At 38.7% G+C, this 19,813-nt stretch overlaps 1 protein-coding gene across 7 annotated transcripts in view; it reads right to left on the bottom strand.

Annotated features, from left to right (window-relative positions):
* HECTD4 (HECT domain E3 ubiquitin protein ligase 4) overlaps positions 1-19,813 on the bottom strand; it is a 179,161-nt gene that overhangs the window by 93,065 nt on the left and 66,283 nt on the right. For all 7 annotated transcript variants that reach the window (XM_058531453.1, XM_058531450.1, XM_058531452.1 and 4 more), the window contains exons 8-13: positions 14,461-14,653; positions 11,138-11,296; positions 5,466-5,579; positions 4,602-4,742; positions 523-755; positions 2-147 (exon numbers count right to left, since the gene is read on the bottom strand). In XM_058531453.1, coding sequence (XP_058387436.1) covers positions 2-147; positions 523-755; positions 4,602-4,742; positions 5,466-5,579; positions 11,138-11,296; positions 14,461-14,653 — 986 coding nt within the window. The remainder of the gene's footprint in view (position 1; positions 148-522; positions 756-4,601; positions 4,743-5,465; positions 5,580-11,137; positions 11,297-14,460; positions 14,654-19,813) is intronic.

The following is a 19,813-nucleotide window of genomic DNA, read 5'->3' on the forward strand; positions in this document are numbered from 1 at the left end:
CCTGATAGCAAGGCAGACTTCCTTCTGAATTTCAGGGCAAATTTGATCTTTTGGTGCCATCAACAACTGCCAAAGAAGCAATCCCGATCGTCGAATGATGTCTCGATTTCTTTCAGTTTGTGGGCTGAAGAAAAATTTAAACACCACCTACAGAAACATAAGGGGCATATCTAAAAATGCTAACTCCACTGGAGATAAAATTATCCCTATGAAGAAAGTACATGGTAGATATTCTTATGAATAGATACCCAGGTGGATTTTTTAACCACAATCTCTTCTATTGTATAACAGTATAAGTATAGTAAATATTTTACATATATTAATTGCCATGAGCTACATACAGCAATACTCCATTAACTGCAGTGCAATGAAAATGATGATAATTCTCATGACAGAATTAGAATGTGGTTAAGATGCAAAACAGGAATGTTATTAAATTTTTCTTCTAGTAGAAATTAGCTGGCTGAAGCCAAGGTCTGTGTTTCTTTTTCTCTAATATTTATCTCAAAACAGTGTATTTACCTGAAAGACAACGAGAATGCAGCGTATAATACAGGTATCTCCATTAACCATGGCCTTCTCCATAATGTCACAAATACTGCTAAGATGGTGTGCTTCAATCGGATGCTGCTTGCCCAAGACACTTGTGATTGGAAGATTAGGATTGGTAGCAAGGAGATTGAGTTGGTGTATGCACATCGCACCAACGTGGTGCAATAATTGGTTTATAACCTCATTCGTGGTTATAGCCTCTTCTAGAAGATGAAAAGGAAACTCAGTGAGGAAAGACATCTCTGTGGGTGGTCCCCAAGGAACAGATCTCTGACTTATAAAAGGTGCATGCACACTAGAAGAGAGTATTTTGGCTCTAATCGCTTTCATTGCTGCGAGAGAACTCTTTTCCCTGCCACAGAGTGCTGGGGTGAAAACACTCGGGAATTTCCATTTTTCTGGAGCGTAAGTAACTACCACTTACTGAGTCCTTTCTATGTACCGGACAATGGTTTTGAATGCTTTATAGGCATTACCTTACGACGTCATTATAAACTTAGACTATTTTAGCCCTGTTTTGTAAAGGAGTAAATCAGGAGTCAGAGAGGTTAAGTAACTCACTCTAGGTCACGTAGCTACTAAGTGGAAGAGCTGGGATTTGAACTCAGGCCGTCTCAACTCAGAGCCCGTGCTGGTAACCATTCTGGTAAAATCTCTCCGTCTTCTACGGCTCCTCTATGGTAGAACTGCACCCCCGCCCCAGTCCAGCAATATCTCCTCCTGTAGCACATCAACATCTTTATCTCATTTAATCACCACAGCTGGACAGCCATCAGTTCAACTTTGTGAGGGCTGACAAGCCTCCTCATACAATAATAAATGCCTCATGGATGCTTACAGGCATTCAGGGAATGGAGGTAAAAATCATCTAAAAGGCAAAGTACCAAAAAAAAAGATTGCTTTTTTTCCTTAAGCCAGCTAAAAGGAACTGTCTAAAAGGAACAGGAAAGTAGGTAATCTTGAAGAGACAGGCCCGGGTAGGGGAACCTTAGAGTTGCCAAAGGATTGTAGGCACTGGGAACTATGAGGAGAGGATTCACAGACAACCGAAGAGAAAGTAAACTTTGCCAAAACTAAACTTTTCAACTGCGTGCTAACCCTAAGGCCAGGCTGGGTCCCACTCTCTTCTGTGCCTTTTGAGTCCTTGGTCTTACAACAATAGAATTCAGGTTAGTAGCGTTCACCTTCACCAAAGACTTTTTGAAAGATAGCTTTGGGACCTACCTAAATAAATGAGGTCTTTCATTTTTATCCTGAGTTAGATCGGAAGCCAGTCGAGATGTCTGAGTGGAGGAGTGGCAGATCTGACTACTGAGACTGTAAAAGGCTCTGGCTGCTGTGTGGAGATGTGGAGGAGGGCAACTGCGGAGGAAGTAGGAAGCCCAGTGAGGGGACTACTACAAAATCCTGGTGAAGATGACGATGGCCTAGACTAGAGTTGTAGCGGCATAGGTCATGGCAAGGGGTCGGATTTGGGATACGTTTTGAAGGTGGGAGCTGACAGGATTTGCTAATGTCCATTTGGATGTGGGGTGTGAGAGGAAGAGAGTCATAGATAACTCCAATTTTTTGGTCTGAACATATGAAAGCATAGAGATCCATATACTGGAATACGGGGGACTCAGAAGGTATAGATTTGGAGAGGGGGATAAATAGGGAGTTTGTTTTTGACATGTTAAGTTGAAGATGCCTATTAGATATCCAAGTGGAGGCAAATACACAGTCCGAAGTTCAGGCAAGAGGCGTGGAGATAATAATCAAGGAGTCACTTATATACAGTTGACTTTCTTTTCTTCTTTTTGCTGTTTTTTTTTTTACAGCTTTATCAAGTTATAATTTACATATCATAAAATTTACCCATTCTAACCACACAATTCAATGATTTTTAGTAAATTTACACAAATACCAAAATCAGGAATGAAAGCAGAGAAATTACTATTGACTCCATAATAACTAAACCAATTATAAGGAAATACTACCAGCAACTTTATGCCAACAAATAAGAAAACTTAGACGAAATGCACAAACTTCTAGAAAGACATAAATTACCGAAACTAACTCAAGAAGAAATAGAAAATCTGAATAGATACCTGCATAGCTTCAAAGTATCACCTCCCCCAAAATATCTATTAATTACTGTAGTATTAACATATGTCCACAAACTCTCTGATGCTTTTCCTTCCAGGAGGTGGAGCTTAATTTCCCTTCCCATGACTGTGGGCTTAAAGACTTGTTTCTAACAAACAGAGTATTGAAAGGGAAAAGTAATAACTTCACATAGAAGAAAGTTGGCATTGAAACCAAAAGATCAGTTTTAACATCACTAGTAATAAGCCATGTTGATGTTGTACCCTGTGATATGATGTAACGAGAAAAGCACTTCACCTCTATGGTATTTTTCCCCAAAATTTATAACCTCAGTTCAAAACAAAAACCATCAGATGAACCTGAACTGAAAAACCTTCTAAAAATTACCTGACCAGCACTCCTCAAAAGTATCTTTTTCTCTTCTTCAGACAGGACAACTCTCTCCATCTATGTCCACGCTTGTTGATTATTTCTCTCACCATCTCAAATCTGTTGCTGAGCCATTCTAAGGATTTTTCCTCTTCACTCACTGAACTTTTCAAACCCAGAATTTCCAATTGGTTCTTTTTTTAAAAATAATTTATTTGTTAAAATTCTCTATTTGTCCAGTCATAGTCATCATACTTTCCTTTACTCTTTTAAACGTGGCTTCCTGTAGTCTCTGAATCCACTTCTAAAGGCTGCTTTACAGTCGTCATCCGCTCAGTCTCACGTCTGAGCTTCACCTGCAGTGCGCAGCTACTGATTTGTCTGCTCAGTTTGTTTTTTAAAATTCTTGTTTGTATTTTAATTTTTACTTTTTTTCATTTGTTTATTTTTATTATTCTTGTTTTTATTTTTAAGCTTGCCTTTCTAGGGCCCACCTCGCCTGAGTCAGAGGTTGTACTCAAACACCTTGAGCCAGTAAGACTTCCACCTGGATGGATCTGTTTGTTTTGGGGAGAGCACATCCAAGTTCAGGCAGTTCTAAACTCTGTCCTGGTTTTCACTTTCTGCAGAGTCCCCTCATATCTCTGCATGTGTATGCAGGCTCACATTCAGCCAGGCCTGTGTGAACAGCTTGAGCCCTCTCTGGCTGCTAGGCAGATGTGTGGGGAGCTTATCAAGGCCCTCTACAGCTTTCTCATGCCAAGCCCCTGGTCCTCTCTGTTTGTTTGCCACCAAGACTGTTACTGTTACTGACATTGCTGCTGGGCATGAGTTTCTTCCATGCTCTGCTCCAAACCAAGTCAGTCTCCTCTGGCAGTTTATACGACCTGCCCCACCCTGGTAGAATTACTACACTGACTGAGCTTGAGATAGGAGATAGGCGCTCCCTCAGCTAAGACCATCACAGACTTCCACTGTTCTTACCCAAAGTTCAGTGGTTTTTTATGAGTACCCACATCTCAATTTGGTGTATGCCTTTGGTCAATTTCCAGAGCCTAGAAATAGTTGTTTTTGATAATTTTGTCTGTTTTATCATTGCTTTACAGGGAGAGGATTTGCTGAGCTACTCACTCCTCCATACCACTATAGTTGACTTTGAAGCCATGAGATTTTAAGTAAATATTAACTTAATATTAAGAAACATAAAGGTCCTTTATTGATAATTCTATCTAATTATAAGTTTGTGTATAAATAAATTGTTATCAATGTAAAACATTGTTAACAGCACATAATCCCACACCAAGTACAAATAAAGAATCAATTTTTGCACTAGAGTTCTGACAATTTCAGAAGGGACATAATTTTCCTTTAAAAAAATATATGAACTACCTCAAAAGTTCTACTTATTTACATACTATTTACTTAATCATAAACCAATCAGATAACAAGGATTTTGGGTTTCTAAATTCACAGAAGGAAGACTGTTGACACATTTTGTTGCTTGAGCTACGCTCCCACTTACTAATGTTGCTGTACTCTCTCCTATTTCATGAGGGGAAATCTCTTCCTGCAAGACTATGAGTGCACCTCACCTTTGGGCTCAGTGATGATGTGGCTGACTCCAAGTCTCTGACAGACATAATGGAAGGCCTGATTCCCAGGATTACACCACTGATCAATATAGTCATTTGAGCACGTCCACAGCATATTGTTCACCGTATCATAACAGGCGCCTGAAAGAAGAGCATCCTTTATTCACCTGTCACGTCGTCACCTGCCTGGATACACACTTCTCATAAGCACTGCTACAGAATGGAAGAGCAGGGACTCTCCCCAGTGCTGGCAAGCCACGTCTCCACTCCCACATATCCACCTGGTAAAGCACTAGACTGCGACTCAGCAAGAACACAAGATTCAATGTCTACTTGGCTTAACTCCTATGTGAGAATGGAGTAAGTCTCATGGAATAGATAGTTCTTAGTAACTGACTTATATGTGACCTTTTAATTCCAAAAGGGATTGAAGTGGCTTACATTAAAACCCAGGTACAATAGGACTAATTAACATTAACACACAACAGAAGTCTTAGTAACTGAGCCCAAAACTTAGATATGAGTTTCCTAGGAGCTCAGGCAAAGAGAAAATCCAGTATGTTACATAATGCTCACTTTCTAACAATAAGGATACCAATTCACCACAGGAAATAAACCTTTTTATGGCATTAATTTTTAGAAGAATTTGTTATAGGTATCATCACACAGCCCAGTGGACATTATCCTCAATAGCAATTTATGCAGAGGAATTTCACATACGGCAATTTCTTATATTAAACAGTCGCATAAAAAAATTCTTTCTTTCAAGGAAACTAGAATATCACAGGGAATTGGCAAGATTTTTTTAAGAGAAATTGCTAAAACCTCGAATTTTCCAAGGAAATGAGGACATTTATTTCTTACCTAATCCTGGAACAAGAGCACCACGCCCCAGCGAGCTTCCAGCAGCATCTATGAGATCGGCACGACTTGTGAACTGACCATCCGAAATATTATACACCAAGCTAGAGGCAAGGACTATGGAAACAAACATTAAGCTGTTTAACAGGCCTTAAGATGATGGTCAGTCTACTTTTCAAAGCCTAAACTTTAGGCTCTTAACAAGACTTTCAGAAAAATCACACCTTTTTTTGTTGTCCATTGGTGGAACAATGAGGAGACAGGATATACACATAAGACCACAAAAAGAAAACTGTCACAAAATATCTTCCTAAATAGTGAATCATATTTTTGAAAGTGTTTTTAAAATGGCAACTTTTGCATAAAGGTTTTTTCAATATAGACTATCAAAAGGGTAACTGCAAGAGGGGTTATGATCATTAACATCACAAGGTGACAACATTTACAAGAAATACTTTACACATAATTGATGCTCAATAAATGTTAGTGGACTCTCTAACACAGCTCAGGTGCTGTCCTTCCAAGCATTACCTCTAAAACTTGGGGACACTTTGGCCTTTTGCCTTAACTACAGGATAGTATAACGATGACAAGCATGGGCTTTAGGTTTCTGGATTTGAATTCCAGCTACCACTTCTATGTGACTCTGGGAAATTTACTGAACCTCTCAGTTTCCTCATGTGTAAAGTGGAGATAACAAAAGTACCTGCCTTATACAGTTATCGTGAAGATTAAGTGAGTTAAAATACGTCAAAGATCCACACCAGGACTTATGTGCTAGCTGCTATTATTGATATTATTCTTTTCTTCCCCACTTTCAAACATGAAATTCTAGCACTGCCTCTCAAGCTTTTTTTTTTTAACTCCCATCACTCTAGAAGTCCAGATGCTCATCATGCCTGACTTGAGCTATAATCTAAACTATACTGTTTCTTTTCTATTTTCTACTGTTCCATCCTGCACAGCAACAGGATGACCTTCCCCAAATCTCTTTTTCATTGTGTTTACCCTGCATATGCCTTCCCTCACTTGGCTGCTTATATGAATAAGAATCATTTTTCATGACTTAAACTCAGGACCTCATGCAGTCTCTCCCTTCCACCCATTCCACAATGACCTTTTCTTTCTCTGATTCTGCAGCACTTAGAGCAAATGTTCCACAAGGTTCAGGCAGTGATGCAGCATCATATATCATTTTCTAGTTGTTTCATGCACCTACATCATTTCTCCCATCCAGACTTGGAGCTCCTGAAAGCAAGCACCACTTCTTCCACTTACTGAGTAGTCCCCACAGTGACCAATACGAACAGGACACAAAAGGAATTTAAGCATTTACTGATTTGTTGGTCTAAAATAGAATTACTGTGTAAGCTATATCCTCATGAAAAAATGACACAGTGAAGGCCTGCTTTAATCAAATGGGGCCAATTTCAATTAAGTAAAAAAGCCATGTCAGGGAGACTAAAAAAAAGAGTTAAATAAGACTAACGGTCAATAAAAAAAAAAACCCAATTTAAAAATTGACAAAGGATTTGAATAGATATTTCTCCAAAGAAGATATACAAATGGCCAATAAGCACATGAAAAGATGTTCGGCATCATCAGTCATTAGGGAAACGCAAATCAAAACCACAATGAGATACCACTTTAGACCACTAGGATGGCTATAACAAAAGAAAACAGACAATAAGAAATGTCAGTGAGGATGTGGAGAAACTGGAACCATTATACATTGCTGATGAGAATGTAAAATGGTGCAGCCACTTTGCAAAACAGTTTGGCAATCCCTCTAAAGAGTAAACATACAGTTACCATGCGACCCAGAATTCTATTCCTACATATAAACCTATGAGAAATGAAAACACGTCCATACAATAACTTGCACAAGAATGTTCACAGCAGCATTATTCAAAATAGCCAAAAAGTAGAAACAACCCAAATGTCCACCAATTGATGAACAGATAAACAAAATGAAGTATATCCATACAACGGAATGTGATTCAGCCATAAAAAGGAATAAAGTAATAATGCATGCTACAACATGAATGAACCTTGAAAACATTATGCTAAGCAAAAAAAAAAAAAAAAGCCAATCACAGGGAAAACTGGATAGCCACATGCAAAAGAATGAAAGTAGACCATTATCTTACACCATACACAAAAATGAACTCAAAATGGATTAAAGACTTGAACATAAGACCTGAAACCATAAAACTCTTAGAAGAAAATACAGGCAGTACACTCTTTGACATTGGTCTTAGAAGCATCTTTTCAAATACCATGTCTACTCAGGCAAGGGAAACAAAATGGGACTACATCATACTAAAAGCTTCTGCAAGGCAAAGGAAATCATCAACAAAAAAGAAACACAACACACCAACTGGGAAAAAATATTTGCAAAAATCACATATCCAACAAGGGGCTAATTTCCAAAATATATAAAGAACTCATACAACTCAACAATGAAAAGACAAACAACCCAATCAAAAAATGGGCAGATGATATGAACAGACATTTCTCCAAAGAAGATATACAGAAGATTTCATGTGCCAACAGGCACATGAAAAGATGTTCAACATCACTAATTATTAGGGAAATACAAATCAAAACTACAATGAGATATCACCCCTCACTCATCAGAATGGCTATAATTAACAAGATGAGAAATAAGTGTTGGAGAGGATGTGGAGAAAAGGAAATCCTCATATACTGCTGATGGGAATGCAAACTGGTGCAGCCACTATGGAAAACAGTATGGAGATTCTTCAAAAAATTAAAAATAGAAATACCATATGATCCAGCTATCCCACTACAGGTATCTATCCAAAGAACATGAAATCAACAATACAAAAAGATCTATGCACTCCTATGTTCACTGCAGCATTATTCACAATACCCAAGACATGGAAGCAACCCAAGTGCTCATCAACAGAAGAATGGATAAAGAAGATGTGGTGTGTATACACATACACACACACACACACACACACACACACACACACACACACAATGGAATACTACTCAGCCATAAAAAAGATAAAATCATCCCATTTGTAACAACATGGAAGGACCTTGAGGGCATTATGTTAAGCGAAATAAGCCAGACAGAGAAAGACAAACACTGTATGATTTCACTCACATGTGGAAGATAAACAAACACATAGATAAAGAGAACAGATTTGTGGTTACCAGAGGGGAAGGGGAAGGCATGGGCAAAAAGGGTAAAGGGGCACATATGTATGGCGATAAATAAAAACTTTAGACAGGGGGCCAGGCCCGTGGCATAGTGGTTAAGTTCAGCATGCCTGCTTTGGTAGCCCGGGTTCGGATCCTGGGCATGGACCTACACCACTAGTCAGCGAAGCCGTGGTAGCAACCCACATACAAAATAAAGGAAGACTGGCACAGATGTTAGCTCAGGGCTAATCTTCCTCAGCAAAAAACAAAACAAAACAAAACAAAAACAAAACTAGACTATTGGTGGTAAGCATGATGCAGTCTACACAGAAATTGATATATAATAATGTACACCCAAAATTATACAGTGTTATAAACCAATATGACCTCAACAAAATAAAAAATAATAATAATAAAAAAAAGCCAGGCACAAATGGGCATATAATGTATAGTTCCTTATAAATGAAAAGTCCAGAATAGGTAAATCCATAGAGACAGAAAGTAGACTGGTGGATGCCAGGGGCTGGGGTGAGGGGAAAAATGGCGAGTGACTACTAATGGGTTTGGGATTTCTTTTTGGAGTGATGGAAATTTTCTAGAATTAGACAGTGGTGATGGTTGCACAACTCTGTGAATATACTTAAAAATACTGAACTGTATACTTTAAGGGGGTGAAATTTATGGTATGAAAGTTATATCTCAATAAAGCCATTCCTAAAAACAAAGAGACTAATGGTAAATTTACATCATTTACCCAAGGACTAAAGGGGACCTCCTGTTCACATGAACCATTAGAGAAAACAAGTTGTTGAGAAAAAGTCCAACCAATTTGATTTTAAAGGTAAAAGAGTTTTGGAGTGGTTATGAATATCTAAACCTCAAACACATGCAACTACTTGAAATGGCCTACAGGCTAAGTTGATATTAGATAAATGATTTTGTTTAAACTGCTGAGGTCTGGGGCCGGCCCCGTGGCTTAGCGGTGGCTTAGCAGTTAAGTGCGCGCGCTCCGCTGCTGGCGGCCCGGGGTTCGGATCCCGGGCGCGCAACGACGCACCGCTTCTCCGGCCATGCTGAGGCCGAGTCCCACATACAGCAACTAGAAGGATGTGCAACTGTGACATACAACTATCTACTGGGGCTTTGGGGAAAAAAATAAATAAATAAAATTATTAAAAAAATAAAAAATAAACTGCTGAGGTCAAATTTACATCTGCAAGCACAAGTTAGAGTAAAAAATGCTTTTCTAAAAATCTAAACGTGAAATATAATCCTTTAATGGAATTACTATTAACAAATTATTTTAAGAGGACAGAATATGAAACATTGGGAAATAAAAACAAGTAAGCTTATTTTAGAACACTTTAATTTTATGCGCCTAAACAAATTTCAAGGCAAAAATGAATGCAAAAAAAATTGTTACCCTATATAAAAAGAACATTGGGTTTTTTCATTTTGGTTTTTTAGAAATACTCTAACATAAAACTTTAGTGCATACGATCACCAAACAATAGTGTGAAATACTATTATCCTTTTATTTTTTTACAAGTGGGAAAATTAAGGCTCAGAGGGGTTAAATGATGTCCTTAAGGTAAGAAAGCTAGAAAATAGCAATGTGAAAGGAACATTTTTTTTATTTTTTATTTTTTTGCGTGTGAGGAAGATCAGCCCTGAGCTAACATCCATGCTAATCTTCCTCTTTTTGCTGAGGAAGACCAGCTCTGAGCTAACATCTATTGCCAATCCTCCTCCTTTTTTTTTTCCCCCCAAAGCCCCAGTAGATAGTTGTATGTCATAGCTGCACATCCTTTTGGTTGCTGTATGTGGGATGTGGCCTCAGCATGGCCGGAGAAGCGGTGCGTTGGTGCGCACCCAGGATCCAAACCCGGGCCGCCAGTAGCGGAGCGCATGCACTTAACCGCTAAGCCACGGGGCCGGCCCAGGAACATTTTTTTATTCTATATTTTATTCCATTTAACTATTTGCCCATTCTGAAGCCAAAATCACACTGATTTAATAACTATAGTGTGTCTCCTTCTTCTATAAAAATATATGTACACTTAACATTAATTTTTCTATATATTACCTTGTATTATACATTTTCTGCTTAACATTTTTCAAATGTATGTCTTAAAATGGAGGTGTTTCACGTACTTATTTTAATAGCTTTGGAATTCTATCAGGGTGGGTAGAGCTCTTGCTAAATCATCAGTAAATAATGTGGCAATAGATTATTTCCTAAAATTTTCCTGAACTCATTATTATTTCTAGTAATTTTATTAGACAATAGTTTTCAAAAGTATACTGTTATATCTACTAAAATTATATTTTTAATTCCTTCTAGCCTGTAACTATATTGATAATAGTTTTTTGTTGTTATCAGAGATCTATTGCAAACTACTGTTTAACAGAGCAAGTTTAAAATCATTAATAAAAAAGCCTTAAATTTCGAAGTTGGAGACAAATCAGGAAAAGTGTCACAAATAAAATTCACTTACTTTTTAAAGATGACAAACCACTTGTTCCACCAAAAAGAGAGCGGGTAGCAGAGCTGCCTGATCCCCCTGGAGGTGGGACCAGCATCACCAAGTACGTGCCACAGGTATATATAGGTGTCTTCCGAAGCATTTTCAGAGGTAGTCCACAGCTAGTATTTGCTGGTGAAAGGAATGAAAATGGTGAGTAGAAATATTTGACACACAGATTAATGTGATTATCAAAACAGATTTGAGTATAACGAGGGGGGCCCCAAATTCAAAATAGGATATGCCCGGATTTGGACAACAGAGCAAGAAGTAATAAGCTAAGAAAAAAATAATGATCTTCTGGCTCCATAGCCTGACCCCAGGCCTCCTCTTACATAATCTGAACATTTCTCAAATATGTTCCCAATATTCAATACGCCATTATGTCTCTAAAACTTCTTTCAAAAGAATGAATTGGTACATGGACCAAATCTCAAAATAAAAGAAGAATCCTACTGTTCATGTTTCCTCTAGGAAACTGTGCTCCAATAGAGATCTTTCATTTTATACAGAACAAATTCTCAATAGCTTTGTGATATTACATTCATTACAAACAGCTCTGAACATGGAATCAGCCAGAAATTTCAATCTATAACAAGTTAATAAAACCTTTCACGATATCTATCACTAAATAATATTATACCTGCATGATTTATGATAACCTGTTATATTTATATATCTATTTTTTAGGGTCAATGACATAAACTATCATTAAGAAAATGATTACTGTTTCTAATCAAGAGGTATAAAATGTACTTTAATCTCCCTTACTTACTGGCAGATCTGAAAAAGCAGAGTGAATTTAAGGATTTTCTACATATTATCCTAGCTAGGACTGATAATGGAAAGTCAACCGAGTGCTTTACCTAGGAAGTTGTCAGGGTATAAAACATAACTGCCCAGATAGACATAAAATTGTCTTCAGATGGTTTCAATTAGAAAAATGAGAAAAATGAAATCTAATCTGTCTGATACTTGTTTTGAATGTTTGTGCTTCTAAAAAGCTCCATTTTTTAAAGTTCCAAGCCCCCAACAAGTATATTCTTCATTCAGGACATAATTCAGGAGCATAATTTTCATTGGTAAGAAACCCAAAAGGGGCACTGAGTAGAAAATTAGCAATTTTGTGAGCATAACATTATCATCAAGATGTTTTTAACAGACATACTCTCATTAACATGATAATAGGTATTAATTTATCACAGAATAAAAATTTCTAGGCCCTCTGAATGTTGAATTAATTGTCAAAAGTTCACTTAGCCTGTAACTGGTAAACTATTATGTAGCAACATCATGTTAAATGAATACATAGAAAATGTACATAAAAGAACAATGAGATTATATGTTTAGCACACAGATACCAGTTTTCACAGAATTCTAAGTATGCTCCTGCCTTCTAAGTTCTCTTTTTGATTTAGCCCATATTTTCTCATCCAACAAACATTCCTTTAGTATTCCTGTTGTTCAGGGTAGGATTCAATCTTCTCCCAAGGGACGAACCCAGATCAAGCCTTCAGCTTGTCAGGAAAATGTTTATTTAGGTAAAAAGGACTATCCTTTACAACGTATTTCCTATAACTCAAATTATCCACATACCCAAGTTATAACAACTATTAATAATTTCCCCACTTACATTTAATACAATAGAGACCTGTGGAAATCAAATACTATCCTTAAACTCTAACATGGACTAATAAGTATTTACTTCAATAGTCTCATAATGAATTAATCACAAATATTTTCTCTTCCTAACATTTTAATATATAAAGGATTAAAGCATAAAATTGCACTAAATTAATTAAACATATTAATTCAGATGCATTTTTCTATATATGGCATCTTTTTCTAGCCTTATCTTTTACTACAGCTCATGATTTGTTATAAATTTATGTAGTTGGTATATAATCTGTAAACTCTTCAAGAATAATTCTTAACCTTTTTTGGGTCATAGATGACCTTGAAAATCTGATGAAAATTATGATGATACATATAAGATGTTATTTAAAACTTTGGGGGAGCATGTTTATGAACCTCTCAAATGCTTAACCCAATTAAGAACTCCTGCTGTGAAAGTGCAGAACAGTGTATTTAGTGTGTAACCTTTTATTAAGAAAAGGAGGAAAATAAGAAGGCACAAATTTGTCTTTAATTTTATTTGCATAAAGAAACTCTGTAAAGATAAATAAAAACTAATAAATATAATTACCTATAGGGCGCAGGGTGGGGGCAAAATACAGAACGTACCAAGATGTAGGAGTAAGATTCTCTGCATATACCTTTTTTATTGTTTTCAAACTCTGTAAATGTATTACTTACTTTAAAATATTAAAGCACAAACACTAAATGATAAATTTTAAAAAAAGCAATCTCCATTGTGGAAGGTTTGTCTCTTACTTGCGTGGTCAAGATTGCATTTAGTGAAGATGATGCTAAATACGAGCTTTTTACATTCATAAAGCATATGCTAAACATGAAATCAATTAATTTATACTGCCAGTAATGATAAGGTATTTACAGTTAAAGATAGAGTTATTTTAAATTATTACAGATTCATGCCAATTCATGTCCATAGCCAACAACATGTGTTAACTTGGAATAAAAAAAATGGACAACGACTGGAAGGAGATAAAAAGGTGAAGTATGTAAAGCAAAGTGCTTTGTATGGCACACTGTAAGTGCTCAATAAAAAGTATTGCCTGAATCCACAGGCAGCTCTCACTAATTACAAGCTGAACGTATCAAGCACTGAAAAGACATGGAGGAAACTTAAATGCAGATAATTAAGTGAAAGAAAGCCAATCTGAAAAGGCTACATACTGCATGATTCCAACTATATGACATTCTGAGAAAGACAAAACTCTGAAGACAATAAAAAGATCAGAGGTGGCAAGAAGGTGGGGAGAGGGGAGGGATGAACAGGTGGAGCACCATAGGATTTTTAGGGCAGTGAAACTACTCTGTATGATACTATAATGATGGATACCTGTCATTATGCATTTGCCCAAAACCATAGAATGCAGAACACCAAGAGTGAACCCTAAGGTAAACTATGGACTTTGGGTGATGACATGTCAATGTAGGTTCATCACTGTAACAAATGTACCATCTGGTGGGGGATGTTGATAATGGGACAGGCTATGCACGCGTGGGGGCAGGAGGGCTATGGGAAATCTCTGTACTTTCCTCTCAATTTTGCTGTGAACCTAAAACTGCTCTAAAAAAAATTAAGTCTTAAAAAAGATAGCTGAATGGAGCTATACAAGGTAAACAGTTATGGTAAGCAAAGAGTAGCATACCTGCTTGGTCCTCTTTCAGTGTGTTGGAGATGGTGGAGCCAGTAAGGGCAGCCAGCGTTGCGGATGGGGAGGCTCTGTAGCGTGAAAGTCTGCTCAGAAGCATCTCATTAATGCTTTTTGCAGACTCGCCCTCTTTTCTCATTAGAATTGTGCGTTCCTGAAGTGGACTGGCTACAAATACACCATTTTCGACCTAATATTTCAAGAAAAAGAGGTCCTTAAGTGATATCCGTTTCCATTTAGTCAGCAAATTTCTACTTGAGGATTGTATTATTGTGATTCGGCTGTTCAAAAATATTTCAAAAACCGCACCTAAGTAGATGTATATCTCAAACCTTAAGTACACTGTAGAAACTACTGAGAACAAGAGAAAGGCTATGCTAAGTTTGAGAGTTTTCATTTTTCATAATAGCCCAGATTCTACAAGTAATGAGCCAAGTTTATTATGTTCTACGAAAAGCTGTTGATTAAAATTCTTTATATCGAATTCCACAGGCAGCTCTCAGTAATTACAAGCTTCTGACAGGTACAAGTAAGATGAGAGGAAAACAAATCAATCAGTTTTTGATTTACTATGAAGCACTACTATGAGGATAATGTCTTCTTGAAATATAATTAGTGGCTAAAATCCAAACTCTGTATTAACAGCAGTTAACATTAGCCCCAGCCGCTTGGGTATTGGCAGAAGAATCCTGGAGAAAGGTAGACTTTGTCTGCTAAAAATACATCCTAGCTTCAACTGGATCCTTTTGGTGCTCGGCAGTTCTTCATTCATCACTTGATTATTCCCCAGCAAAATCTCTGGAGTATCTCTGAAGGATTCCAAAATTCCTTCACCAATTTTGAGTTTGACTTTAAGCAGACCACCTGGCTTTCTTTATTGCTAAAAAGATCCAGACCACTCACTGTAAGCTGCTCCCAGTCATCTTTCTTCCAACTCAAGAATCTCTGTATTCAGCCTCATTTATTCTTCCTTTCCTCTTAGTTCAGAGGAAGAAGCACTTCACCTCTTGTTATTTAAGGTTAACTCTTCCACTTTTGCCTCCTCTCTAACTGCTCCCTTAATTAAGTCCCTTCTGCCCTTTCATCGTCAACGTCTCCCTCTCTATTGAGTGCCTTCTCCTTGATTTCAAATATTCACAGGTCTCCAAGATCTTAAACAAAACCTTGGTGGCCCATTGAAATACCATCCCTTTTCTCCACTTCCACTCATTGTCAAATGTCTCAAATATATCTCATGCAGCCTCTGCAGCCCACTGCCCCCTTCCAGACCCGGGCTCCTGGATCTGGCTGGAGTCTCAGAAACTAGTGCCACCAGCAAAGATGGGCAGGACTGGCCTGCACCTGTCGGGTACAGAGAAAGAGGGAACAGGAGTGCAAAGTGGCAAGGCTTACAGAAGCAAATAAAAGCAAAGAAGGAGTCCAAAGTGAAAGGTTGGTAAGAGAGAAGAGGCAAGAGAAAGCAAGTGAATTCAGGAGCAAAGCCAGGAAAGATTCCCAGAGGGGGCTGCACATAGTGGGGGAGACATTTATGACACATTCACAGACAATAAGAGAAAGGATTTCTTAGAGATCCCAAAAATGCTGTTTCTATTTCCTTGCCCCTGCTTCTCAACCCTTTGCAGTTACTTAACTCAGCACTCTCTAACAAGTAGACATTCTTGATGGTCCACAAGTAACCTAAAACCAAAACCATTGACCTTTTCCTCAACTTCTGTATAGGTCGTGCCATGGTTGCCTTGGAGTTCTCCTTCCTCAGTCTTGGTGGGAGAACACAATCCTGGTTTGTTTATTTTTAACATGAACACTTTCCTATGTGTAAGGCACTCTGCTACTGAGCAAAGCCAACCCAGTCTTTGCCCTCCTTGCTCTCTCTTATTTGCTTGTTCCGCATCTCCACTGACTTAAATGGGAGTTTACCTAGGATTAGACCTAGCCTCTGGTGTCTAAGACCTCTGCCTGGAACACACTGTCCCTAGATCTTCCCGTGGCTGGCTCGTTCCCATCATTCAGGTCTCAGGTAGAATGTCATCTCCTCAAAGAGGCCTTCCCTGATTACCAATCTAAAGAAGAATCTCCTCCACAGCCCCTCCAAGCCAGAGTACATCATCCTGTTTTGTTATCGGCACAGCTCTCACCACTCTCTGAAATTATCTTACTCATTAATTCAATTATTGTTTGCCCTTCTATCTCCCCCACCGCGACTGAATGCCAGCTCCCCAAGAGCAGGGATCCTGCCCACCTTGTTCACCATAACATTCCCAGCACTTAGGAAGCACGCAGTAAATATGGGATGCCTTGCTGAATAAGCAAATCAATGCCCTCGCCCAATCCCACCTCTCCGCGGCGACTCCCACGTTTCTATATACAGACCCATCCTTGCTATTGAGATCTAGTCCCACTTTTCTAACTGCCTCCCACTCCTCGGCATTTCAGCTTGAATAGCCTACTGTCACCTAAAATTTAACACATCCACATCTTACCACATCGTTTTACCCCCACCCTCCTGCAAGATTAACCTTTACCAAACATAGCTCTATTTATGCTGCACAACTCTAAATACAACCCTTCAAAGGCATCCAAGACAAAAATCAATCACTTTAAGCTTGGCATTCAAAAGTATTACCCAATATGGCCCTATGAGAAAAACAATGGATAACTAAAAAAGAACCCAAAACTATATTATTGTGTTCAAGTACTTTGAAAATACTGAAAAGAAAACCAGATAAAGCACCTGAGGGAAGCAAGGAGGATTGAGGTTTGCACACAGCAGTAAATCTACGAACTGCTATACTTAGCAAAAGGAGTTCTTCAGGATTAAAAAGCTACAGATTTGGAAAGGAGAAGAAGAGCCTGAGAGGAGTAAGAAGCAGCACAGAGTCAGTAGTGACAAGAAGCTTCCCTCCTGGCTACCTCCCTGGCCCCGGCCACCATCATCTCAAGCCTTATGATGGAGCTCGCCTCTTAACTGGTCTCCTGTTTCCACCTGGGCACCCGTACGCTTTCCTCTCCACACACCAGCCAACGAGCATTTACAAACGTAAAGAAAACCATGTCCTTCCCTGTTTGAAATGTTGTAGTGACTTCGCCACACACTTATACTAAAATCCAAACTACTGATAAGGCCCGTGTGGTCCAGCGTCCACTAAACTCCCAGCCTCGCCTGCCTCTGCTCACCCATTCACACCACGCTTTCAGCCGCAGTGGCCTTCTGTCACTCCCCCGAACACCAAGCTTCCTCCTAACTCTGGGCCTTGTACTTGCTGTTCCTCCTTCCTGGACTTTACAACCATGCCAGTTTGCCCAGGACTGTCCTGGTTTTAGCACTGAAAGTCCCATGTCCCAAGAAATCTCTCAGTCTCAGGCAAACTGGGATAGTTGGTCACTCTATCTGTCAGGATGGATGGCTGCTTATCATTCAGATCTTGGCTCAAATGTCCGTCCTTAGAAAGGCCCTTTCTGCCAGCCAAACTAAAGCAGCTCCCCTCCTCCACCCCACTCACTCTCTATCACATTATCCTGCTTTATTTTCTCCCCAGCATTTATCACTAGCTGAAATTATTTTGTTCTTGTTGTTTACTTTCTTATTGTCTAACTCCCCCACTGTAATGTAAGCTCCTTGAAAACAAAGGTTTGTTACCCTGCTACCCAGACAATGCAACATAGTTGGTACTGGATTAATACTGGATGTATGAAGGGCATCTTAGTCATCCGGATCATAATTTAAAGGAAGTGATAACCTGTAGGGAGAAGGAGGGAAAGGGACCTAGTATGTCCATTACTATAATGACCATATGTTTGGCAAGGGACATAAAAAGGATAAAATAGCAGTAAGACTGTCACTGAATCTATCTAAATAACAGCAGTTTATAGAGAGCACATGGGATCAGGAAGAACTCTCAGAACAAAACAGAAGTGAGATGTAAAAACTGTGCTCTGAAAAGGTAGAAAAGAGTTAAAGAAGATTCTCAAGCAGAGAAGTGTCGAGTATAGAAGTAACCAAATCAGGAAGGAAGATTCCAAGCCTCAGCTATCCTGTAGTCTTAAAAGGCCAGAATTGTAAGCATCTTAGAGCTTCAAAATGCCTGTGACTTCAAGTGGTAGACTGTTACAATAGCGGCCCCAGAGAAGGACACATCCTGGTATTCATGCCCTCATTTAGTCCCCTCCCACACTGACTCTGGGCTTGGCCGTTAGAAAGCATGATGCAAGCAGAGGCTTGATAAGCGCTTGTCCTTTTGAAAAGCTCCCATCTGAAAAGCAGCCTCCATGCTGTCAAGAGGTTCAGCCTAGATTACTGAGGTCAAATGGAGAGAGACTCTGGAAGATGAGAGATCATCTTGAATGCTCCGGCCCCAGCCAAGCTCCAAGATTAATGAAGTTGCCGGTGTGACTTCAGCTTTACCATGTAGAGAAGAACCATCTAGCTGAGCCCAGTCAACCTATAAATCACTATTGCTTGAAGTCACTTAGTTTTGGGGTGGTTTGCTGAGCAGCAGTGGATAACTGAAATACCCCAAAAGTCAGAGACATTCTGTGATCCAAGTGTTAGATGTTGTTTTATATTAATAATAATTTAAGTTAGTTAGGGAGAGTATTCTCTACATTCCACTTCTTTACATCATACTCCTAATTGTATTTCTATAGTCTACCTCATATAATGGCTAGTTATCTAATTCTATTCTGAGTTAATAAGAAATCATTTTGAGAGACAAGTATAGCCAGTTGGATCCTACTCTGATTACCTATTCATTTTCGCCATCCTTCAATCCTTTAGTTTTCCCTCAATCCTAGGTACCAAGAGGCCTACTTTATAGATCAAACTCAGCTGACTGTTTCACGAAAAACGACACAATGGAAAAACACTGGTGGTGTTCAAGGTTCCAAAAATGTTTTTAATATTTAATTCTTTTCTGATTATAAAACTAACATACGGGGGCCAGCCCAGTAGCGTAGTGGTCAAGTTCACACATTCCACTTCAGCAGCCCAGAGTTCACAGGTTCGGATCCCAGTCGGGGACCTACGTACCTCGTATGAAGCCATGCTGTGGCAGGTGTCCCACGTATAAAATAGAGGAAAATGGGCATAGACATTAGCTCAGGGCCAATCTTCCTCACCAAAAAAAAAAAAAAACTAACATATGATCTCTTCTATAGTTGTTCAGTCTCTTTTAGGATTTTTAAATCTTACTTTAGTCTATTCTTGAACCAAAAGCTACAATGAACTTTTAAAACCAGATCCTGCTCAAAACTCTCTAAGAGCTTCCCATGTCACAAGGAATAAAATCCAAACACCTTGCAAGGCCCTACAGGAAATGGTCGCAGCCACCTCTCCAAATATTTACACTATTTA

The sequence above is a fragment of the Diceros bicornis genome, chromosome 35, assembly GCF_020826845.1.
Source record: "Diceros bicornis minor isolate mBicDic1 chromosome 35, mDicBic1.mat.cur, whole genome shotgun sequence".
In the NCBI taxonomy this organism is placed as follows: Eukaryota; Metazoa; Chordata; class Mammalia; order Perissodactyla; family Rhinocerotidae; genus Diceros; species Diceros bicornis.